Source organism: Schistocerca piceifrons, chromosome 1 (genome assembly GCF_021461385.2).
Source record: "Schistocerca piceifrons isolate TAMUIC-IGC-003096 chromosome 1, iqSchPice1.1, whole genome shotgun sequence".
Lineage (NCBI taxonomy): Eukaryota > Metazoa > Arthropoda > Insecta > Orthoptera > Acrididae > Schistocerca > Schistocerca piceifrons.
In genome coordinates, this window is record NC_060138.1 from 402873306 (window position 1) to 402900126 (window position 26821).

The 26821-nt window shown below is 37.7% G+C and overlaps 1 protein-coding gene across 1 annotated transcript in view; it reads right to left on the bottom strand.

Moving 5' to 3' along the window:
• Positions 1-1595: 1595 nt before the first annotated feature.
• LOC124788618 (eIF-2-alpha kinase GCN2) overlaps positions 1596-26821 on the bottom strand; it is a 312712-nt gene continuing 287486 nt past the window's right edge. Inside the window, exons 26-28 of the mRNA XM_047255891.1 lie at positions 19158-19377; positions 16870-17027; positions 1596-9229 (exon numbers count right to left, since the gene is read on the bottom strand). Coding sequence (XP_047111847.1) covers positions 9103-9229; positions 16870-17027; positions 19158-19377 — 505 coding nt within the window. The 3' untranslated portion in view covers positions 1596-9102. The remainder of the gene's footprint in view (positions 9230-16869; positions 17028-19157; positions 19378-26821) is intronic.

Below are 26821 nucleotides of genomic sequence, written 5' to 3' on the forward strand. Positions count from 1 at the left end.
ATAAATTACACGATCGTTTTTGCCCAATTTTCAAAGCTCAATGAAGAGTGGGAAATAGACAAATGGGGTATCAAACTGACCAGCATGCAATCTAGTTTAAAAGAAAAAAAATTACTTGAATGTAATCAGGGTTATTAAGAAAAATTTAATTAATTGAGAGAAAACTGAAATATTTCACAGACAGCTGCTGCTAGCTATGTAAAAGGAGTGTCAAAAAGTTCACCTCCTCAAGATCCAGCTACTTCGTGCATAAAAAGGTACATTGGTGTGATACTTAAATGTCAAAACGGCTTCCTTCGAATATGAAATTCAGGTCATTTTGAGAACAGAAGATACTAGGAAGGCAAGTCACATATCAATAAGACGACGGTTTCTGAATTAAAAAAAAACTGAGTCAACCTTTTGTCTAAAGGTAATAAATGAAACAGATTATAGAAACATTTGACATGTCTTTGAATAATGCTCAAAATCACGATTATTTTATTTCTTAATTCAAACAAATCATTTCACATAAATTTTGATCTCTTTTTTATATTAAGAAATTATGCTTTATTTATGGATATTAAATAGATTTAGTGAAAACTTGTAATTAACATTGACTGCAGTTGAATTATGTTCCCAACAATCAAATAACAGTAAAATTTCCAGGTTTTTCAATGTGTTTTGTTAGGAATTTAACACATGTGTGGTACCTTAGGATAGGTGAGTACACACTTAAAGTAGGGTAAGCCCTAAAAAAACATTCTTCAAGATGCAGAGTTAGTAGTATATATAAAACTTAGTACACACAATAAATGGTAGGATTGTAGTGGAGTCAGGATCCATCACAATTCAGATTATTGGTCAAAGAACCACAGGCACCTCAGTACTAGACCCCCATCACTCTTCTGTACTTGCGATAGTCAGTCATCCTCCCTTGGTTATCGGCTGCCGAAAGTTTGTGCCCAAATAACAAAACTTTGTCTTTAATTCATTGATGAGGTAGTCACTCATATCTGTGCTCATTGTCATATTTTCAAATAATTTGGTTGATGATCTTTGTAGTTGATGATACAAATGATGAAATTCTCTGTGAAGATTCCTCCCTTTGTAAATTTCCTACATACCACTCTTTTTTTGCCTTATTTTCTTAAGTAAAGCTAATTACGTTGCCTTATTCTCGATTTACAACATTGAATGGTTTATAGGCACAATTTTTTAGAACAGCTGGTCTGTTCTAGGAGCCATCTTGTAGAGAGAGTTTTTTGCTCAACATGCATGACATCCAAGGGATATAGCCCCTATACTGCTCTTTGTAGTAGGATTGTAATGCATCAGGTGTTGCACACTGTCAGTCACTTCTGTCACTCCTGGAGGACGTGGCCTAAGAAAGATCCATGGATGCATACCACCATTACTGCTCTACTACTAAGAAATGTAAATAAAGGTGGCTTAGTGGTCTGATTTTCTCACTTCAGAATTTAAAGAAGTTGAAGTTTCTACAACAGTTTATTATTAAAAAAAAAACACAAATTGGTTATAGCCGCATGCTGCATTTCATGCACAATGATTCTTAAAGATATTTCTGAAAAATTATCTTCACGTTTAAACACAACTTGATATTTACATTTTTGTATATGGCAATAGTTCGTACATATATTTACTCTCTTGACTTGCATGATTTTAGAACATGAAACTTAATAAAAAAGTGAAAGTCGCAAACAATTATGTTACAGTTGTTGGGATATTGACACACAAGCTGAAGGAAATCACCTTCCATTTTATTTGTCAAGGTTCAGGTACAATTTATTTTTAGACAAAACTTGTGTAACAAAAATAAATAAATGCTTTATGAGCAGATACAACACATACATGAAACTTACAAGAAATTACAGCTTTTATGTAAGATTACAGCAATTAGATCCAGTTTGCGTGATGCATGAAATACTGGAGAAGCACATAAATTATGATTGACATTTGAAATTAATTCAATTGCTGGCACTGTTACAACAATGTAGAAAAATTTGTAAAGACATCATAGTACCTTTACAGGCAATATATGTATTTGAACATTTCATGAAAGATCATAATTGAAAACTGCAGTAGAAAATTTTACAGTTTACAAAGTTCATCAATTAAAAACTACAATACTTGTAACAAAATTACATCTCTTTCTTTTTTCACATAATGCACAATATTAGTTAAGTAGCACTTATACTCCTTCGAATAGGAAGACCTGCAAAAATATAAAAGTGATGATAAAGGCACACTGTACTCCACTGTTAATTGAGTGTTGGCCAATTACATAAGTATTGTTGACAGTAATTGTACTTGTAAAAGATACTGGTGTTCTAATTATTGTTTGCAGTACAGTACCCAGTATTCTGATGTCATTACCATACACCTACCATTACACACTTACGAAAAAAGAGTATGGGACAATCAATCACTCAGTTCAATACTGATCTTTCCTTCCTCACAATTCTATTCATTAAACTAGTGCATAGACAAAGATATGTACTGACCAGGAAAAGTACAAAGATATGTACTGACTGTGAAAAGGAGAGCTGAAGGAGCAGGTTTTATATTAGGTACACCACCTCAACAAACTGGGGAAATCTCAAATAATTTGTTAGCACTTTACTACAAGATAACAAATATTTCAATGATTGTAGCAGAATATTGGAAGATTCCTGTAAAGCATGAAAGTATTACAAAAAGGTAATACATATCTAAGAATTACTTCACAGCACAACATATAGTGCAACATACAGTACATGCATAGGCTTGTGAAAAAGACAGTAAAACAGAGGAGTGTGAAATGACGTTGACTGGCATGAAAGAAAAGGCTGGTATGATGAAATAATATAAAGAAATATGTTTGTCTAGACACGTTAAAAGAAACAGAGATATAATACAAATTCAATGTTTAGTTGGAGGTAAGAAAAAAAGACAAGCACAGGTGGTTTGGGCATAGCAAACAAGATCTGTGGTAGAGAATAAAAATTGCAGGAGATATTTCCTACCTTAACAACAAAAAATGTGAGAGATCAGGCTTTTATACTGCCTGACAGTGTAAGGGCAATGTGGGCGAGATGTACTGACTAATACATAAATGCAAGCGTCTTCGATATTCTTCGCTTGCATCACTTTCCAAATGAAACTGAGATACTGTTGAGATAAAATCAATTTTCTATAAAAGGATTACTCAGACATATTTTATTGTAATTTTTTTAATGAAATCTGTCATTAACTCTTTGAACATTTGTGTGAAAGAAGAGTTTTATGACAATTTGGTGTGTGTGTTTAAGTAAGCTGTCAGATGTTTTCCTATCATTTATGCAGTACTGTAATAGTAAAATACAACTACTATTTCACTTGATGATACATGATCATTTAGACAGCATAAGCTGAGGCAATCAGCTGTAGAGGAAAACTTAGAAACTGTGACACTGGTATTGGGTTTTCACCGAAGGCAGTAACTCATAGAAAGAACCGAGCTGAACACCCTGGAACAAGGTTTTGTTCCAGTCTATCACTATACACCTTGGCTTTCAATTGAGTGAAGTGGTGCAAGTGTAAGTGTACTCGACATGATATTCTTTGGCTGTCAACCGTACACTGCATCTCACTGTTGTGAAAAGTGAAATATTACTCAGTACTTCTGTCCATCATTAGATCGAAGCTATCTCTACATTCATCTTAGCAGATATTTCATTATCTATGACAGAACTGTGAAAGCTTTAATTAGAGAGTACGGTATGTTTTTGAACTCTGATTACGTAGGAATCTGCTATCATATTATGATTATATTGTTTGCAATATTATTCATCATCATTCCTAATCTGAAAGAGCCAAATGATTATTCTTTTGTATGATTTAGTCTCATTAGTTTCATGGCAAACACTTACCCCATGATTATTTCTTACTGGGGTAGTGCATCCTGTGTGTTCTGGGGGAAAAGCATACCATAATGCACACTTATCCTGGCCCTATTCTGTCTTTGGAAAACAAAATACAACTATGGTCCATTTATAACACAGTAAAAGTAAAGAAAAGGAAGAGCATATTTCAAGGAATTATTACAAGTTATTACAATAAGCACTTTCAGATGCTGAATTCTGTATAGAGGACACTGATAGATTTTCATCTAAAAAGACAAAAAAATTTCTTAGTGGACAGAATTTTGGCTGAAGTAAAGAGGAATACTGAAACAATGAAATCTGCAAGAAAAATTCAAACTTGTTCTCCTTCATCTATACATAATCAGAGAACTATGATATTTGTTATATGGAATGGGAAGATGGGTAAATGTGTTTACCTTCTCCAGAAATTTGAAGCCATGGATATATTGAAGGGTTTGCTACAAAATGTAAATAGCTTAACCCTTAACCCTGATTGAGTTTGGAGTTACTTGCAAAAACTTTGGGGGAGGGGGTTGAATGGAGAGAGATAGAAAAGGCCTTTCGTTGTATCCAAGAAGGATGTAGCTCCAGCCCTTTGTTCCCTATTCATCAAGATGGGGGAGGGGAGGGATGACTGCCAGTCTTGCTGGCTTGTTTTCTTTGTTGCATTAGACAACAAATGTGACCTGTTTACAGAAATGGTGTTATCACAAGCTGAATGTTTTTCAGTTGTGTCTCACAGTAGTAGTTCTAATAAATTAAATACTGCATATTATTGTAAGAATAATGAGTAATTCCCAAGAGATGAGTGTGTATTTCTGGTTGTAATAATTTATACAAACCTGCTAATGAAGAAGAAATCACTTCTAACAAAGCTAGTGTAAATACTAATTGTATTCCTGTTTAGAAAAAGGTGAATTTTTTGAAACTTTTTGAATGGATATGAAATGTAAGGAAATGATAGATGACTGAATGCAAGACATACAAAAATGTACGTAGAGAAGATAAATTACTTCAAATTGCTGGCTATGATTGTGTGGGCATACAAACATGTATGCAGAAAAAATAAATTACATTGAGTTACTGACTATGATTGTGTGTTTCAGTAAACCTACTACTCATGGAAAAGTGTGCCTACTAGATTCTTTTAATAAGATACGTAAAAAGTGAGCACAAGATGCTAATTATGAGGACTCATAAGAATCAAGTGAGTTTAACAAAGAAGAGTGAAAATGGGCATTCTGTTCCCCTTGGAGATAAAAAGGAACAAATTTGTAAAACGGCATTTGCATAGTGCCATGGCATATAAAATTTACTTTTTATGAAATCTATTTCCTAAAAGGAGACTGAAGATCTATTTTGTGACAAGAAAGAGAAAGCTCCAACGATGAGATACATCACATGATCTGAGAAATATATTTTACAGTGAATAGGCTGTCATAACAGGTTAGAAGCATTATAGAACTTTATCTGAAAGAATATTTTTCACACAATAAGAATTCTGATTTTTAAAAACATTTCTTTCAATACATCGAAAATTTGGAAAACTGGAGCTATCTCCTTTTCTTGTAGCAAACCTTTCAATTATCTTTTCACATCATTCATTAGTTACAATACTGAGTTAACAATGTATTAATGTACATAAACTGACTGTCTGCAATAAAATTCATTCTTGCAATGTTGTACTTTTAGATAATGAGTGACAATTTTCCATTAACAATTCAATTTCATTTATCACTCTTTTAACAAAATATTCATAATAAATACCTAATAATGATATTGGACAGATTCCAGAACCACGGTATTGAAAAAGAGTGGCCCTTGCACTTCACCCCTGTTGCCCATAAATGCATATTCTTAGCATTAACATGGAACTTGGAAAGGAATATCATGAGCCCAGTAGTTTTGATGTCTTTTTAAGTAAGCTAAGAAAAAAATTCTTTCTTCTGTAAACTGATAATATAATTGACAAAAGTAAAAGATTTGTTATTGTTTAAGTCCAACCAGTGCAGCAATTTATGGTCTCACTTGCCCTGTTTCACCTTAAATAAGATGGACCGATAATAAAAACAGTCATTACACTTATTTTCAATGTAGTGCCATATGGAGTCCACCCGGTTTTAGTGTACATACACACACACTCTCTCTCTCTCTCTTTTCAAAATTTTGTTTCAATGAGATCATCTTTTTTCGTCCAAAACAGGTATGTAATGCATAAAATTGGTAAGGATGCAAGTTAGTCAGTGCTTACCAGATGACACACGTTGCGCTTGAGCAGCAGAGAGCGTACATCACTGGTGAAGTGAGTTACCTGTGCTTGGCCAGAAGAAGAGCTGTGAAGCTGTGCTTGGACTGTGGTGCGATGCTAAGCAAATTGTCGTGCGTCGTTATTATGACACAGCAAAATTGTTGTGTCTTTGTGTCACAGAATGGGCAGAAGAAGAAGGCAGACACAGAGAAGAAGCCTTTGACACTGCAACCCACCAGGAATGCAGAACAGACGTGCGACAAATGTCATACACCTGTCCCACCCTCCTCTGTACATTGGGCAGTGATGTGTGATATCATAGCCAACTGCTGCAGGGAAGAAGTAGGCGTAGAGTTCCTGGACTCAGATGCCACTGTCCAGCTGCAGGCAGCAAGCGTGGCCGACCAATGCGCACTGAAGAGTGCTGTGGCTGCCCACACTGTTGATCCACCTACCGTGGAGAAGAGGACTGCACCAAAACAGCATGAGAAGCACTGCAAGGCCCTGATTGGGGGCTGCCTTGGATACGTGATGAGAAGACGGTCCAAGAGAATGTCATGTGCTGGATTCCAGGGTGCAACTACTAAGCTGCACAACCGGACAAATAAGAAGATGCTGCTCCTGTACATCGTCGTAGTGGAAAATGTGACGGATGGCAGTGACATCTTTGGGATGAGGAAGTTCTTAGCCTTTCTTGTGACCATCGAAGCTCTCCACCTGGGCAAGGACCCTAAGCCACAGTGCTTCAGGTGCCAAGCTGAAGGGCATGTGGCTAAATACTGCCGCAACTCGCCACACTGTGTAAAGTGCACCGGCGGAGGAGGCGATTGCGGCCTTCAAAGCCACCACGGACGCAGACAGGGCAGCTTTTAAGGTCACCCTGTCTGCAGAGATGGAGGAGGCTTGCAGCCAGCTGCGGCAATTGTGCTCGCAGCTGGCGCGCAACATCTGTGCAGACGCCACAGGTGAAGAGAAGACACCTGCCACTGCTTCCCTTATGGAGCCGGCGGAAAACCACAGTGCGACGGACACGCTGAAGAAGAACACAGATGCCGCCGCAGGAACACCGAAGCCCGTCAGTTCAGAGCAGCTATGCTCCAACGAGTGGACTACCAGAGTGATCAGGATGCTCAATGGCTTGGGCTACGTTGTCCGCAACACTCAGAAACTCAACCGCAACCCTCACTGGGCCTGTCAGCACAGTCAACGAGTGAGGAGTGGTGACGCTACACAACCGCACATCTCCAAGCGCTTGGCTTCGATGCTCACCAACCACTGACGCAGAGCGGCAGGGAGCTCTCAAAGTTAGCCTAAACTGCAGCACACCGTGCTGCAGCATTGTCACAGACTGATCTCTTACGATGAACATATGGCTTGACACGGTATCCGCTTGCATGATACCCGCCTCTAACTTAACTTCCATGACCTATTGCAGTCAGTAAGACATCCGCTACTGCTCTTACTACCTGACCTAACTATCGCTGAGGTTTTCTTCCCTTGGCGCTTGCCTTCGCACTGTTTTCCCTCTGCCCTTCAAACTGCTGCCCTTCGTTTGACTTTCGACCTAGTCTATCTCCAGATGAGCGCATGTAAATGGTTAATCTTAACCAGATGTACACAAATATCGCAGTACCCACATCCTGGGACACCTCACTTTAGTGAAAACTAACCCTTATGCAGAGATGGCAATAGACCTTTCAAATTGGCCATCATGCCAGTGTGGGCATGGAGGGGCTCCACATCTTTTTTAAAAAAAATAAATAAAATAAAAACACCAGATGACACATGTATTATGGTGCTGCCCCCACCCAATTTTTTTTAATGAAGCATGTGAAAAATCTTCAAATAGCCTTCATCAGAGAAAATAACAATATAATAGCCATTATCAAAGGACTTCAGATCACTACATATACAAAAAACTTAACTGCCAAATATGAAACAGAGATAGAAAATTGTTACCATTGTATACTGAAAGCAAGAGATCTTGATTCAACAACAGAACAAAACAGGCCTGATTAAATACAACAAGACTGTTTTTAGGAAAAGGGGAAGGACCAGTGGGACTATAATGAAATTACACAATATTCACTTATGAAAAGGAGTAAACTAGTGGACTTTTGCAATAAAATTCCTGACATTCTTTCTGAATAATCACTGGCTTTCCCCAGTCGTATATTAACCTGTTCTGCTTCCATACAACATTTTCTTATGAAAAGGAGTAAACTAAAGGACTTTTGCAATAAAATTCCTGATGTTCTTTCTGAAGAATCACTGGCTTTGGCCAGTCTTATATTAATGTATTCTGCTTCCATCAATAATTGAAAGTTTACTGCAAAAGGAGGGCAAAACAGTATTTCAATATTGCCTTGGAAGAATGTACACACAAACATTTGTCACATAATCTTCTGCTTTTATACAACACAAACTTACTTATCAAATAAGAAGTGAGAGCAAATTGATTATGATCAAACTATTTAACTAACATAGCTTAGTTGAATTTTCTACAGTTTACATTGTGCAAGCATTCAGTATACTATTACACAATAATTAAGTAAGGCAGTGTAAAATTCTGAAGTAATTATAACAAAAAGTAGCTCACATTTTTAAACATAAATAATAAGTAGACTATGAAAGGTTGTACAGGATGTACAGGAATAACTGAAAAACAATGATTGGTGGCTGTTCATGTATATCCTGTATCACAAAACAGTGACAAGCGTTTAACACTGCCTTTGTACAGCAAGGTCATTACAGACCTTTTTAACTCGAAACAATTGCTTTTGTCTTGTATCCTCTCAAACAGAAACTTTTCAATTTGTGAAGGCAAAAATAACATTCATGAACACTAACATTTAACATATATGTTAACTGTGAACACAATAACTAAAATGCCACATAAAGAAAATTAATTTAGCAAAATATTTACTTTTTTACCATCGCTGGCAGTTTCATTTCATAACATATTTCACCTTACATCAACATTCTAATGACATTTTCTTCGACACTGTATAAAACAATGACTGGACTATTCTTTCCACTCCTCAAGTCCATTATTTCTTCACAGATTCTTATGATGTACTTCTTATGACGGGGATGCCTAGAAAGAAAAAGAAATTCAAATGATACCCATAATGTAACATGGTTACACACTACAATTAGTTTTTTCCTTCTCCTTCCCTTGACATTATCCAAGATAATGTTTCACCCAACTACTGAAGGCTATATAAGGGGTGCCCCACTCCATGGGTGTTCCAGTGCTCATGCACCCTACCTGAAATTTTTTGGAGCACTCGATACCCCCACAAAATAAGAAAGGAAAATAGAATAGAATATTTAAAAATGGAGAAAAGTTTCACTTATTTCAGTTTTGATGTTGTGCCCTCACACTGGCCCATACAAGATGAAAGCATAGCCTAGTGCTTCTTAATCCTCCAGAAACGACTGACAAGTGTTCAGTGCTACTCTCTTGCAGAAATCTCATGCAAGTTTTTGAATGTTCCATCCAATGGACATGGCTGGCAGAGATTTAAAATGTCTACTTTGTGTTGATAGGTAATCGTTCACTCGGTACTGTTCTTTGTGGAGCAGTAAGTTCTAGTATTTTTTTTTAACATGGTATCATTTAAACAAACGACGTCTGTCAACACAAGAAAGTTTTGATTTCCTTTATTTTTTGGTTTCTATACTAACGAATCTTACTATCGCTGAAGTATTGTGGACTATTTTAATTGATGTTCTCACTCATTTTTCTCACGATATCAAGTCACGCAGAGGTATTGCTACTAACAGAGTGGGCAATACATGTGCCACCTTTTTTGGGTGGCAAGCAAAAATCAGAGAAATTGACAATTTTTGCTTGTTCACTGTAAGGACTGTTCTTAGAATCTTGTGACTCAAAGGCAAAGTAAATGATACCGTAGTGAGAGATTATCTTTCAAAAGTTAAAGAAATGGCCAAATTTGAATGTGGGTCCTCCCAAGCAACTAAAAGTGACTGCAAGCTGCCCAATGTGCTAGTTTTGTTCATCCTGTAGCTCTTTCGACTTTTTACCCTGTCACGTGGCAATGTAGAATAAGTTCACTGAAAACTATTTTCCAGAATTATGAACAGTTAATTTTGCTCTTCAAGGAATTTTAGCTCAAAAAATCCTATGCTGGTGCTAACAATGAAGGTTTCTTAAATTTTCTGTCATTACACTTCTTATTAAAATTTTAGAGCCAGCTGAAATTTGGACTCCATTTCTACCAAATTCCCCTCTACAGCTCCAAAAGGCCATGGACAATAATTCTGTCCAAGATGTTTTGAGGTTATCTCGAACTAATGAAAGTTTCCGTGAGGAACTGATAAAAAATTCTGATGTTGAAGACCTCAAACTTCCAATAGTTCAAAAGATTTCTTGAAAACTAGATGATGGGTGCTCTACCCTACACTTTTGCCAGACCCCATGATTATTACTGCAGGATTTATTTTGAGATTTTAGATATTGTGATTCAGTGTTTCAAGGACCAATGTTCTTGACTCACTTCAAAGAAATATAAACCTTTATTTTTTCAAAAGTTAAAGACTGGAGCCATGTAATAGAATTTTATATGGATGACTCTGATGCAGAAAGATTAACTTTGCACAGAAATGTGATGTTGGAGGTGTGACTCCAAAAATTATCCCATAGGAAATATGGACGACTTAGTGAGCTTCTTTTCCTCAGACATGCACATTGGTGAATTGGTTCCAGATGTCATGAGGCTGATAAAGATTACCTTAAGTATGCAAGATTCTAAATGCACAGCAGAACATTTTTTTTTACACCCTTAGAAGATCAAAAATTCACTTGTGCAACAGAACAACGCACGAGAAACTGAACACCACTATCATGCATGTCCATAAGAAAAAAAGCAAAAAACTTGAACCATGACACTGTGGTGAACATTTTCATTAAACAATCCGCTGTTTATAAGAACACATTCTTTGTGAGTGATAATCAGAAATTACAGAAGGATTTGAAAAAATAAAACAAATCTGTGTATATTGTGGATTTTTTTTTGTATCAATTAAATAGTATGGAAAAAATGAACCTAATAAACAAGTTTGTTTACCTTTATCAAGTGGTGCTCATTTAAAAATACCTTAACTGGATTTTTAGAAGGACTTGTTTTCAAAACATTTGTGAACTGTGATTTACAGCATCCACATTGATTTTCAAAAGCCGGCACCCTTGGCTATAAAGTTTTACAGAATGGTTCTTAATTTGCCTGGATGAATATATGTGCCACAATAAGGTATGAAACTGTTTAAACTGAAGTTAATTCAAAAGTCTCATTCTTGCTTAGTCATTTAATTTAAGATAATTATGCAATTAATAATGCTAAAGTAAAATAATTGCATTTTTCATGAAACAAACTGTATAAAATGTACTATTTTTAATGGAAACTACATAAATACATGCTGAATGTACGCAAGCTAATGACAGTGAACATAAACTCAATGGACATTATCCTCAAATTATGGAAGCTTTCTGCATACATTTTTTACTTCTGTATGGACACTTCTTTCCCGTTAACAAGAACCTGTACTTGCAACATAAAACAATAAACTGTTTTAAAGGGCAGTGTTTCCATTCCAAAATAATAAAGGTATTAGTGGTAACTTTCAGTTCTCTGCATGCATAACTACAATTTAAACAAGCTGTTACCCATTGCTATGGCTGGGCACATGCAGACAGACATGAGCAGATGCTTGCACATTTATGCATCACACTATGTAAGCAGCTATACATTTTACACCAAATTTAATACTTTTTTTTTACATGGTTTATGATCACCGAAAAAAAAAAAAAAAAAAAAATATGTTCCACCCAATATTTCACACTTCTATGTGCCGACTTTTCCTTTTTTACTTTTTAAAGATGCTTCTTATCTTCCTCATTATAAGGAAAAAGATAGACTGCTACTCACCGTTGAGAGGACACAAACTGAGTTGCAGATAGACACAATAAAAGAACTGTTATGTATTTAGCTTTCAGCCAAAGCACTCTTCAGAAAAAGATGGAGGTCATGTGTGCGGAAGGCATGCTTGCTTGCATGAATGAATGACTTTGTGTGTATGTGATTTTTTCCATTTCTGAAAAGTGCTTTGGCCGAAAGCTAAATGTGCAAAAGTCTTATCACCTGCCTGTCTGCAACTCGTGTCAACTTTGCGATGAGTAGTAATCTATCTTTCTCCTTATACTGTTGATATTCCAAGCTGAAGTTTCTATTGTTTTATTTTCTTCCTCAGGTTTCAAACTATCTACATACCTAATTTCATCAAAATCGGTTCATCCGTTTCGTCATGACAAGATAACAGACAAAAGCGCTTTTGCATATATAAAACATTAAACTGCAACATCTTTTTTTTCCCTGTGATCCAATTTTAATTAAATCAAGCTCGTACGATGCACCAAGCTATGGTCAAGTAACCTGTGAAAATCCTATGAAAATTTGTCTAGTAGTTTTGGAAATTAGCATGTTCAAACAGACAAATGTGACAGTTTTGGATAAAAATTTAGATCATGATACAGTGGAACATCAATTTCACGTTCTCCAATTTTATGTTTTTCATGATTCTATGCCATAAATTCGTAGCACCTGTCAGAAATCTATAAGATCAATGCTAAAAATTCCTAGAGTTTACATTTCTTCCTAGTAAGGTTTACCTCGATTCTACATTCTAAATCAATGTCTCACCTGACTTTGTCCTGTTTTCTTCCTACTGACATTTCATGTGACAGAATGAGTTATATGTGACACAAAAGACAGATGGTTCACACCACAAGTGGTGGTGGAGATGGGGAATATTTTATGCCATTGTGGAGAGGGGAGACATGAGAGAGGAAATGCTGACGTAATCCACAATTGGCATTGCCAACACAACTAGCAACGTTTAGCTTCACCATGCAATTATGATACAACAACTGCTAGGTTGTGGCAGCAATGGAAACAGGACAGTCGACGTGAAGTGTTCCTGTCCTAGCCAATATGTGAAGAAGGGGCCCAGCCACCACCTTTCCTTCTGTCACTTACAACTCAGTCTCATAATCCTGCATGTATTTCTGATGTACTGTATCAAGCAACAATATCAACTGTAAACTTTTTAAATTCAAACACAGAGTCTCAAAGAATATGCTCGGTCAGAATCAAAGAAACATTGGTCATTTCCAGCTAGTGAGCTCTTATTGGCTGGCAACTGTTTATGTCACCCAACTGCCAGCGCAGTCACCACACCGAACTAACACATGTAAAATGAGCTTGCCTGCTGGACGTGTATACAAGGGGAGTGGCCCTTCAATGACAGTAATGCAGGTAGGGGCGAAAGCATTCTGTGAAGTCTGAAAAACCTGATCATGTGCTGTGTTTTATGATAGTGTATTTTAAAGACTTTCAAGCCCAAATCTGATGCTTACAGTTGCAACAACTACATACACTACTCATGTATATACTTTGCACCAAACACTCTAGATCGTACAGATTGGCAGCAACGATAGAAGGCATGAAGCGAAACTGTAGCACCTCAGCTTTCTTTTAAATTTACATTTTACACAGTGCACAGAAATTCACTGAGCTAATTTCTAATATGGTTTTTATGTCAACTGGGGTAGTAAACTTATTTTTTCACATCTCTGTTTCTCTTATTAAAGAAGGAAATCACGCACTCCACATGTTAGATTCTGATTCCTTTCACCATACTCTGCAGTTGTCTGTTTACTTCACCATGTTCACCAATTTTCAATTTTTTCTGGGCAGGCACAAAGGAAAGAACTCTCAAACGTGTGTTTTGAGGTATAATTTGTGGTTTCAGCATGTCAGAAAATAGCTTGATTACCTTGTACCCAGATACCAATTTCAATTTTTCGATGAGTTTTTACTTGCACACATGTGTGACTTTTTTAAGAACTGATGAAATTCATTAACATAAATTATTGTATAAACATTGTATTGAAGAGGATTACAATTTTTAATCATATATGCCAATTACATACGTTTTTGTTTGTATTTTGGAGATTTTAATGTTTTCCTTGATTCTGCATTTCCCTCAATTTTGCATTTCTTCAGTCTGGAGCAAGGAAACATAAAATTGGGGTTTCACTGTACCTTTTCTGGTGGCTTAATTTTGACGACATAATGTCTATACATTGGCACAAGCTATGTTCAAATTCCATGTGAAAACCCCATAAAAAGTTGTTTGGAGATTAGTGTGTTCAGACAGACAAACAGATGGTTCAATAGTTTTATTATTAGTGTAGATAACACTTTTATTTTCATTTACGACTTCTTGAAAAATTTTACAATCCTTGGAAAATACCCCTCGACAAAGAAGATTTAGTATTTAACTGTTTCCAAATTGTTTCGTCTTTCTCAACTTTTCATCTTATTTTTTCCATAAAGCACAAATTTTGTTTCAGTGAAGATCACTGTCTGCGTAAAATCACATTTATATTCTCATGTACAAAACAGAAACAATGATGAAACAATATATGCCAGTAAAGTAGATTTATAAGTTAGAAGAACAACTGGTGCAACAAGGTGGCAAAGAATAATTCATTTTACAGTTTTAACTGTGGTAGACTTTATAGGAGCTACATTTCAAAAATAGGCACCATAATTACAAATAAACCAGCAATTTGTGTGGCAAAATGAGTATGGAAGAATTTTAAGTGAAATTGAATCTGCAACATTAAGCATTACTCTACCCTGCAGCTAATGGAGAATGAAAGAAAGTGCGAAGGGTAATCAATATCTTGTTTGTATACTGCTGCAAAAAGCAAAATAAGACCTGCTTTGCATGTTGTAGTGGTAAAGGCTAAGATAACACAAGGAGCTGATAAAAGAATAATATTTTCATTAATAAAAAACTGCCTCATAAAAAGACATATTGGCACTATAATTTAACTGATACATTATAAATAAAAATAAGCACAAAAATATAAAAGTAAATTTGAGAAATTTAACAATGGTTGCTAATGTATTGAAGTGAACAGTAGAAGACATTTTCTATTGATTCTTGCTGTTCCATTCAAGGATGAAAAGTGGAAAATAATGACTGCTATTTCAGCTCTACCATACTTTGGGTGGGAGAAGGTAGCCAGACACACCATCCTATGATTGGATATAGCCATTTTTCAAGTAGATAAAATTGTGATATATTCGACATATTCATAGAATTATTTGCCAGCAGAGATTTTTCAATATCAGTGCTACATTTTCAGTGATGAAAAAATGCCTATCATCAGACACATTGCTGCTCTTTATATCCACTCAAAACTCTGCACTCACATGTGTGTCTCACACAAACATTAGTGAAAGATTGTCTGCAAATTGTCTCTAAAGATTTTTTACAAATCATGCCATGCAGCTGTTCACTACTGAATTTTATTTGTAAGAGGGTGGTTACTTATCCTCATTTTCTGTATATTTCATTTGATGTAGCCTTGCACAATAGCGTACACTGCAGGCGCAGTCTGGACCAAGGATTCCTGCAAGCGTAGTCAGTATCAACTCGAAAAAATAAAGTTACATAATTAATTTTTTGTTTGCTTGCAGGTACTTGTCTGTAATCCTCGCACACTTTGAAATCCTTGCTCCACAGTACTGTAGCACACCACTAGGTGAGCCAAAACAAAACAGCACAGCCTGTTGACAAAAGCTCAGTAATTCCTTTCCAGCAGGTCCAGCATTTCCACTGCGCCCAAAACAAATTACTGCATAATAATTCATTTTATCATGTGCTCCACAATTTTGTTTTTGCTCCTCTGGTGGTGTACTACGGTAGTGTGGTGTGAGGATTTCAATGTATACTGCAGTTGTGTAGCAGCAAAACAAACAAAGAATAAAGATGTAACTTTGTTTTTTTGAGGAGATGATTAAAAGTCTTATGACTATTCATCGAATATCTGGAGTTATAGTTTCTAGACTGCAGGAACATTCCCTTCAGGGTATGTTGACCTGAGAAGGAAACACCACTAACGTCACTCTTCCAAACCATCTGAATATGATGGAGCAATGTGGAGAGTGTTCTCTGAGAGATGGAGATAATTTCTTTTAGTTTTACTCTACTGTCAAGCCCTTGACAAAAATTACCACTGCTCTACAACTGTTCTATCTCCCCCTGTAATATATTTTGTGCTCTCCGTTGAACAAAAATAATATGAATAACTCCTATTTTTGGCTACAGTGCATAAATGGACAATTCTAAACATGGGCAGAACAGTGGTTGTGACATGTCCACAAGGAGACTCATATTTTCCTTGAACCGTTGGCATACAGTGATCCTCTGTAAATCAAAGTCCTTTTTCTACTGTTTTAGACATTTTGCCCTACAAAAACAAAATTCTGTTACAGTTTGTGTAGCCAGTTCGAGTAATTCAAAATATACCCTTCCATTACATAACAATCAACAAAGCAATTTATCATTTTGTTGGTACGCATGAGTTAGGGAGAAACAATCACTGCAATAAAATAAGAGAAATCAGAGTGTGCACTGGAAGATTTAAGTGTTTTCATTTTCCTGCACACTGTTCGAGAATGGAAGGGTGAATAAATAGCTTGAAGATGGGTAGTGATGTAGATGCTGATCATCTTCCCTCTAATTTCAATTAAGTCTTTGGTTTACATTATACACACAATAATTAATATAAAAAAAGGAAAATCCAAGAATACTTCAGATAATATTCATAAAAAAATTTGAGTAACTGGTATTTCTTACTTTTCAATTACTGCTGTCACTGATTGCTGGAAGTCAAATTCAGCATCCACATATGCTGACAAGGTCCTAATAACACTGGCATCGAGGTTAAGTGCCAAGACCTCAACACGAACTTTAGGTGACAAACGAGCTAATAAAGGAGACAGAGCTGCTTTCATCTGGAACAGATTAATGAATTCCCTGTAGTTGTTTGAAATGATACAAAGTAAGGATATTATGGCATGATTTCAAATGTATCTGTAACTACTCCAAAATATAATCTGGAGAGAGAGAGAGAGAAAGAGAAAGAGAAAGAGAAAGAGGAAGAGAGAGAGAGAGAGAGAGAGAGAGAGAGAGAGAGAGAGAGAGAACTACAAGGTGTGATCAAAAAGTAACAAAGTTTTCTTTTTCTTACACAATCGTTATTCATCAACATCAATTTTGTCCCCTTTAAAGTAATCACTCTCAGATATAATACACTTGTGCCAGTGCTATTTCCAATCTTGGAAGCACTTCAGGAACTCACTTTGTGTTTTGGTATTCATCTCCTTTGTGATTCTGTTTTTATCTCCTCAATGGTCCAACACCGAAACCATTTCAAGGATCTCTTCGACCTAGAGAATAGAAAGAAATTGCAGGGGGGCTGTGCCTAGTGAAGACAGTTAATTCTTGCCAAAAACAATATGAACAAACATTGACATGTGAGTGGGAGCATATTGCAATGCCATTTTCACGTGATGGTTTTGCCACAATTCTGTTAGTTTTGTTCAGATTGCTTCAAGCAAAAGGTGCACAACTTCCAGATAATATTTCTTATTGGTCGTACGACCACAAGGAACAAACTCAGGATGCACTATCCCATTGTACTCAAAGAAAACAATGAGAAGAACTTACACATGTGATCACACTTCTCGAATTTTTTTTCGGTCTTGGGTGTTTGGGCAGTTTCCATTAGGACGACTGTCTTTACAAGTTCTGGATCATTGCACGCTTCATTCAACAATTGCTGAGTAATGTCTATGCAACATTCTTTTTGGTCAAAATACAACAATTTCACAACAAACGTTGCTGCTACATGTTTCATGCCCAAAAAATCTGATAAAAATTGCTTGGTAGGGCCAAAAGGATATGCCAACATCATCAAAAATGTTTCTAATGGAGATTTGGCAATTTTCAACCATTTTCTTTACTTCTTCCACATTGTTATCAGTGACTGACGTGCTAGGGCATCCAGGCAGTCATCTTCAATGTCTTCTTGATCCACTTTCAAACATTTATACCACTCATAAACTCTTGTCTTACTCAGATTGTATTCGCCAAAAGCCACAGTCAACTTTATTCCATTTTTAACCAAAATTTAGTGGAAACTCTTTGATCCATCTTTTTCGAAAGTAAAAATTCGCCAAACACTCGAAAACACCTATAACCTTTTTGACTGTCAACAATAAACTAAATATTCAAAACAGCTGCCAATGCAAACATACATGGAGGACATAAAAGATAAAGAGCATTTTTTAATTTTATTTTTAAACTGGATATATAAAACATGTGAAATTAGAAATTCGTGTTACTTTTGGGTCACACCTCAAACCCACCCAGAAAGGAAACCACTTATCAATTATTGGCAAGGTTGGTATAATTAGCAGTATTGCTATCTTTTATCAAGAGCTATATAAAATCTCAACAATTTACCACACTGGTTGTCAATGTTTGGATTAAAATATAGATTTATTTTTCCTTGTTGCACAGCTAACCAGAAACAGTTTCGAAGATATATTTGAGAAGTAATTGATAAGTCAAGTGATAAAAATGTGTCTACTGTTTACTTTAACATTTCTTCTTTATTTACAATAACATTAAATCAATGAATGAAATATAAGTGGAGGAAATCATCAAGTACAATTATCTTAAATGTAACTCTTCAGAAATTTGTATTGCAAACTAAACAAAGTGTGGAAAAAAGTGGATAACATCTGAAGAGGAAAAGTAGTAAAAATAAGATGATCACAAAAGGGAGGTGTGCCACATGAGAAGAAAAGCAGAGAAATGGCTATTAAGGAGTGTGCAAGTGTCAAATGAAAGAAAGATAACTGATCAGTAGATAAAAGAATACAAGCAAGAAAGACCATAGGAAGAAGAGGAAAATGAATGGTACTGAAACTTATTATTCAATTCTCTATCTAGAGGAGCTTCTATAGAAGTTAGTTTGTTCAAATTATCGTGATTTCAGAGTCATTGTAAGCCTACCTCTAAATTCATGTACTCATATAAATGAAAGTGAAATACACTGACTAAACATTGGAGCTTACCAGCCCTTCATGGCGTCGCCGTTGACTGACATTTAACTTATCAAGTGTGAGGTTAAAATTGCAATTAACTAGAGGGCCACTGCTTGGAGGTCCTGGATTTGTTTGAGTAAAAAATTCATTTTTCGCTTCAACTCGTGAATTTGGTGTGCTAGGTTCCTTACCAGTTAACCTTAGCATCAGGTCTACCAATTCATTTAATTGCACTTTACGTTCCTGGAACCTAAAAAAGAAAGAAAAAATAAATAAATAAATAAAATAAAATTCAGTCATGATTAGGTTACAGATCCCTCTCTTCCTCTTTCACGCGCACCCACGCACGCGCACACACGCACACGCGCACGCGCACGCACACACACACACACACACACACACACACACACACACACACACACACACAAAGTGTAGCGGTGCAGCTGGGGGATGAGGAGGAGGAGAGATGTTTAGGAGAGAGAACCTTGAGATGGGAGAGGGGCAGGGAAGGGTGAGAGGGGGAGAACGGGCAGGCAAGGTAAAGAGGAGAAGGGGGAGAGGGGGGCAGGGAAGGGTGAAAGGGGAGAGGAGGAGGGAGCAGGGGGAGGGCAGGAGGGAGAAGGGGGAAGGCAGGAGGGAGAAGGGGGAGGGCAGGAGGCAGTGGGGGAGGGACAAAGGCAAAAAGGCAGGATATATATGGTGGTAAGAAAAAAAAGGAAATGTATGATGAGATAAAAGAAATTATTCAGGTAGTGAAGGGATACGAAAATTTAATAGTCATGGGTGACTGGAATTCGTCAGTAGGAAAAGGGAGAGAAGGAAACATAGTAGGTGAATATGGATTGGGGGGAAGAAATGAAAGAGGAAGCCGCCTTGTAGAATTTTGCACAGAGCATAACTTAATCATAGCTAACACTTGGTTCAAGAATCATAAAAGAAGGTTGTATACCTGGAAGAATCCTGGAGATACTAAAAGGTATCAGGTAGATTATATAATGGTAAGACAGAGATTTAGGAACCAGGTTTTAAACTGTAAGCCATTTCCAGGGGCAGATGTGGATTCTGACCACAATCTATTGGTTATGAACTGCAGATTGAAACTGAAGAAACTGCAAAAAGGTGGGAATTTAAGGAGATGGGACCTGAATAAACTGAAAGAACCAGAGGTTGTAGAGAGTTTCAGAGAGAGCATAAGGGAACAATTGACAGGAATGGGGGAAAGAAATACAGTAGAAGAAGAATGGGCAGATCTGAGGGATGAAGTAATGAAGGCAGCAGAGGATCAAGTAGGTAAAAAGACGAGGGCTAATAGAAATCCTTGGGTAACAGAAGAAATATTGAATTTAATTAATGAAAGGAGAAAATATAAAAATGCAGTAAATGAGGCAGGCAAAAAGGAATACAAACGTCTCAAAAATGATATCGACAGGAAGTGCAAAATGGCTAAGCAAGGATGGCTAGAGAACAAATGTAAGGATGTAGAGGCTTGTCTCACTAGGGGTAAGATAGATACTGCCTACAGGAAAATTAAAAGAGACCTTTGGAGAGAAGAGAACCACTTGTATGAATATCAAGAGCTCAGATGGCAACCCAGTTTGAAGCAAAGAAGAGGAGGCAGAAAGGTGGAAGGAGTATATAGAGGGTTTATACAAGGGCGATGTACTTGAGGACAATATTATGGAAATGGAAGAGGATGTAGATGAAGACGAAATGGGAGATAAGATACTGCGTGAAGAGTTTGACAGAGCACTGAAAGACCTGTGTCGAAACAAGGCCCCGGGAGTAGACAACATTCCATTAGAACTACTGATGGCTTTGGGAGAGCCATTCATGACAAAACTCTACCATCTGGTGAGGAAGATGTATGAGACAGGCGAAATACCCTCAGACTTCAAGAAGAATATAATAATTCCAATCCCAAAGAAAGCAGGCGTTGACAGATGTGAAAATTACCGAACTATCAGTTTAATAAGTCACAGCTGCAAAATACTAACGCAAATTCTTTACAGACGAATGGAAAAACTGGTAGAAGCGGACCTCAGGGAAGATCAGTTTGGATTCCGTAGAAATGTTGGAACACGTGAGGCAATACTAACCTTAAGACTTATCTTAGAAGACAGATTAAGAAAAGGCAAACCTACGTTTCTAGCATTTGTAGACTTAGAGAAAGCTTTTGACAATGTTGACTGGAATACTCTCTTTCAAATTCTGAAGGTGGCAGGGGTAAAATACAGGGAGCGAAAGGCTATTTACAATTTGTACAGAAACCAGATGGCAGTTATAAGAGTCGAGGGGCATGAAAGGGAAGCAGTGGTTGGGAAAGGAGTGAGACAGGGTTGTAGCCTCTCCCCGATGTTATTCAATCTGTATATTGAGCAAGCAGTAAAGGAAACAAAAGAAAAATTCGGAGTAGGTATTAAAATTCATGGAGAAGAAGTAAAAACTTTGAGGTTCGCCAATGACATTGTAATTCTGTCAGAGACATCAAAGGACTTGGAAGAGCAGTTGAACGGAATGGACAGTGTCTTGAAAGGAGGATATAAGATGAACATCAACAAAAGCAAAACGAGGATAATGGAATGTAGTCAAATTAAATCAGGTGATGCTGAGGGAATTAGATTAGGAAATCAGACACTTAAAGTAGGAAAGGAGATTTGCTATTTAGGGAGCAAAATAACTGATGATGGTCGAAGTAGAGAGGATATAACATGTAGACTGGCAATGGCAAGGAAAGTGTTTCTGAAGAAGAGAAATTTGTTAACATCGAGTATAGATTTAAGCGTCAGGAAGTCGTTTCTGAAAGTATTTGTATGGAGTGTAGCAATGTACGGAAGTGAAACATGGACGATAACTAGTTTGGACAAGAAGAGAATAGAAGCTTTCGAAATGTGGTGCTACAGAAGAATGCTGAAGATAAGGTGGGTAGATCACGTAACTAATGAGGAGGTATTGAATAGAATTGGGGAGAAGAGAAGTTTGTGGCACAACTTGACTAGAAGAAGGGATCGGTTGGTAGGACATGTTTTGAGGCATCAAGGGATCACAAATTTAGCATTGGAGGGCACCGTGGAGGGTAAAAATCGTAGAGGGAGACCAAGAGATGAATACACTAAGCAGATTCAGAAGGATGTAGGTTGCAGTAGGTACTGGGAGATGAAAGAGCTTGCACAGGATAGAGTAGCATGGAGAGCTGCATCAAACCAGTCTCAGGACTGAAGACCACAACAACAACAAGAAAAAAAAACCCTAGATTTTTCCCAGTTAAAAGTACATGTGTTACAGGGTGAAAATACATTTCTTTCCCCAGTTGAAAATACACTATTTCCTGGGTGAAAGTACAATTTTTCCACATTAAGTGACATACATTTCCCCCGGAGTTATAAAATTTTTCAATCATTTGAATGGTAAAGGTTTTACATACTTGCAATGCGCTTTCGTCAGCAATTCATATTTCACGTCACGTGATCTCACCAACTTTTGATGTAGTCAGCCAGTAGCAACATCTCTGTTAAGTAGTACGAAGACCAAAACAGAAAAGTTCATGGTTTAAATTAATGTACATGTAGTATAGCTACAGGGGAAGGACCTGTTATTTTTCTAAGTTGCTGGTCCTCTAAGTGCTAGGCTTTGAATGAGAGTGAAATGCTCTTGCGTAAAAGAAAATTTACTTTGAAAGTAAAGCTTCTCAAATCACCATTCACAATATTTTCCCTGCAACCTGTTGGAAATAGGTTCATTTTAGCAGATGCAAGAGAGCACAAGAAAACAGGTGTTACAGCGCATGCGCAGCTACGATGAAGTACTCTGTCGTAATACCTTTCATCTTATTTCTGTTTGGAATTTACCTTTCGTCAAACTTCTGTTTAAAATTTAGTGCATACTGAGGCATCACATGATGGTGCGCAGCACTGCGGCACATTGTTTGGTAGGGACACATGAAGTTACTGCACTTACGGAAACTGTTTTATCATATCCTATCCAGATAATGAATGCAAAATAAGAAAGCTGTCCTTGGCATAATATTCATTTCAAAACTTGGCTCTACAATTTGAAATACACTTTCAAATGCAGTGACAGATTTATAATTCGTGCTCTAAAATAATGTTATGTAGAGCTTCCAATCAGGTTTACAGCTTTGCAGCAAAAAAGCTAGTAAGAAAGAATACAAATTTCATGAGAGAGAAAAAATACGGCAGTCTGTCAGCCTATAATTTACCGAAGAGTGGCGTTCTGTAAATTTAAGGTGTAAACAACAGGCATCCGAGTTTCACGGAAGGCAAATTTGTAAAATAAAGCTGTCAATATATATGAAACAAAACATTTTATTCAGTACTACTAATCAAATTTGCTTGCTTAGTCATCTTCAAGTGAACATTTACATACGTTCATACATATGCAGCATTATCAGATCTTACAATACGACATAAATGAAACAGGACATCAGAGAATAGTCCAAGAGCATCAGAATTTCATAAGCCATAAATTTGGAGGCTTGACATTATTTATTAATTTACACCTTAAATTCACAGAATGCTGAGGAAGCAGAGGCTCTTGTGCTCTCAATTCAAAAGGGAATACACAAACAACAAGAAGCGAAGGTTAATAGAGGTTCGTGTGTCTTCACAAAAAGATCTATGCGTGAAGCATACAACTACCACTGTCACGCCTTAGCAAAAGATCAGGCAGAGCACCCCGTAAATTCTGGTCACATGTACAGTCACTAAGCAGGTCTAAGGCTTCCATTCAGTCCCTTGTTGACCAGTCTAGTGTGACAGTTGCAGATAGCAAGTCAATAGCTGAAGTTTTAAATTTCACATTCAAGAAATTGTTAACACAGGAAAATCATACAAACATACCATCTTTAGAGCTTGCATTTATCGTGAATCTCTCGTCTAGCACAAAGTACCAAGAGACTAGAAAAAAGTGCAGGTGACTCCAGTACATAAGAAAGGTAAAAGAACCTGCAAAATTAACACCTATATCCCTAACTTCTATTTGCTGCAGTATCCTTGAACATATTCTCACTTTGAATACAATAAACTTTATTGAGACTGAGAAGCTTATTTCCACCAGCATGGTTTTAGAATTCATCGCTCATGCAAAACTCAGCTTGCCCTTTTTTCACATGGTATACTGAGAAACATGGATGAAGGGCAACAGGCAGATTTCATATTTTTAGATTTCCAGAAAGCATTTGACAAGGTGCCCCGTTGCAGGCTGTTAACAAAGGTACAAGAATATGGAATAAGTTCACAGATATATGAGCGGCTTGTAGAAGTCTTAAGTAATAGAACCCAATATGTTGTCCTCAAAGCTGAGTGTCCATCGGAGACAGGGGTATCGTCAGGAGTGCCCCAGTGAAGTGTGATACGGCCACTGTTGTTCTGTATGTACATAAATGATTTGGCAGACAGGATAGGCAGCAATCCCCGGTTGTTTGCTGAGGATGCTGTGGTCCACAGTAAGGTGTTGAAGTTGAGTGACAGTAGGAAGATACAAGACTATTTAGACAAAACTTCTAGTTGTTGTGATGAATGGCAGCTAACTCTAAATGTAGAAAAATGTAAGTTAATGCAGACATGTAGGAAAAACAATCCTATAATTTTCAGATACAGCAATGGTAGGGTCACACTTGACACAGTCACATCATTTAAATATCTGAATGCAACACTGCAAAGCGATATGGACTGGAACAAGAACATGAGGATAGTGGTAGGGAAGGAAAATGGTTGACTTTGGTACATTGGGAGAATTTTGGGAAACTGGTTCATCTTTAAAGGAGACTGCATATAGGATGCAAGTGTGACCTATTCTTGAGTACTGCTAGAGTGTTTGCAATCCACACCAGGTTGGACTGAAGGAAGACATCGAAGCAAAGAGGTGGGCTGCTAGATTTGTTACTGGTAGGTTCGAACAACACGTAAGTGTTATAGAGATGCTTCATGAACTCAAATGGGAATCTCTGGGAGGAAGTTGACGTTCTTTTCTAGAAAAGCTATTGAGAAAATTAACAGAACCAAGATTTGAAGCTGACTGCTGAATGATTCCATTGTAGCCAATGTACACTGTGCGTAACAACCAAGAAGGTAAGATATGAGGAATTAGGGCTCATACTGAGGCGTGCAGACCGTCGTTTTTCCCTCGCTCTGGTTGGTTTGTGGGGGTTGAAGGGACCAGACTACAAAGGTCATTGGCCCCTTTTTCCATGAACATGAAACACCCATAAGGAAGAAAAACCAGCAACGGAGATGACAAGGAACTGCACAGAACAAACAAGACACACACAGACAAAGACCAGAAAAGAGGAACTAAAAACACACAGTGTGTTACAGGGGTTGACTGACCATGGGGAAAAAAAAAAAAAAAAAAAAAAAAAAAAAAGGAAATGCCAACCACTAAGAGACACACTAAAATTCCCAATCTAAAACCGTAGGCCAAAGGCCAGGCTCTACACGAAAAAAAGACACAAACCCTCAGACTGAGTGATAAAAGCCCCCTGCATGAATAAAACCCAAAACTAAGCGTGCCATCACAGTATCCTCGGTTAAAAGTGCGGGGAGCGTATCAGGCAGCGCAAACATCTGCCTGATCACAGTTAAAAGTGGACAGTTCAACAAAATGTGGGCCTCTGTCAATGCTGAACCACAGCGACAGAGAGGTGGGTCCTCACGGCATAATAAATAACTGTGTATCAGCCAGGTGTGGCCAATGCATAGCTGGCAGAGTAGAATGGAGTCCTTGTGAGAGGCCCGCAAGGAAGAGCGCCACATACACGACACGACCCGAAGTTTGTTGGGTGAAGGCAGCGTGCGCCATTCAGCATCCCAGGTACCAAGGACCTTCTGCTGCAAAACTGACTAGAGATCACAATCCGAAAGGCCAATCTCCAGGGCCGGTGCACCAACAGCCTGTCAACCTGATCATTACCCAGTATGCCGACATGACCCAGGGTCCACACAAAAACCACAGAGTGGCCGTGACAGGCAAGAGTATGGAGGGACTCCTGGATAGTCATCACCAGACGAGAGTGAGAAAAACACTGGTCGATAGCTCGTAAACCACTCAGGGAGTCACTACAGATGATGAAAGACTCACCTGGGCAGGAGTGGACATACTTGAGGGAGCGAGAGATGTCTACCAGCTCCGCACTGAAAACACTGCCGCCATCCAGTAACGAGCGTTGTTCAGAGCGATCCCCAAGAGTAAAAGCATAACCAACTCGACCAGCAACCATCAAACCATCGGTATAGACTACGGCGGACCCGACAAATGCGGCAGGGATGGAAACAAAGTAGCGGCGGAGGGCCTCAGGAGGGACTGAATCTTTCGAACTTTGCACCAAATCCAGCCGAAAGCTTGGACGGGGCACACACCACGGGGGTATACAGACATAGGCCTGGAAAGGAGGCTGGAGAGGGAAAAACTCAAACTCTGAGAGAAGAGACCGGACGCGAATCACTATCAGACACCCTGACCAGGGTCACTGTTCCAGAAGATGGACGATCGAGTTGGGGAACAGGAGACTGTAATTGGGATGCCCAGGAAAGCTAAAAACATGCGCAGCATAAGCAGTCAGCAGTCACTGGCACCGGATCTGCAATGGAGGGACACCAGCCTCCACAAGTAGGTTGGCGACAGGGCTCGTGCAGAAAGCTCCAGTGGTGAGTCGGATCCCAAAGTGAAGGATGGGATCA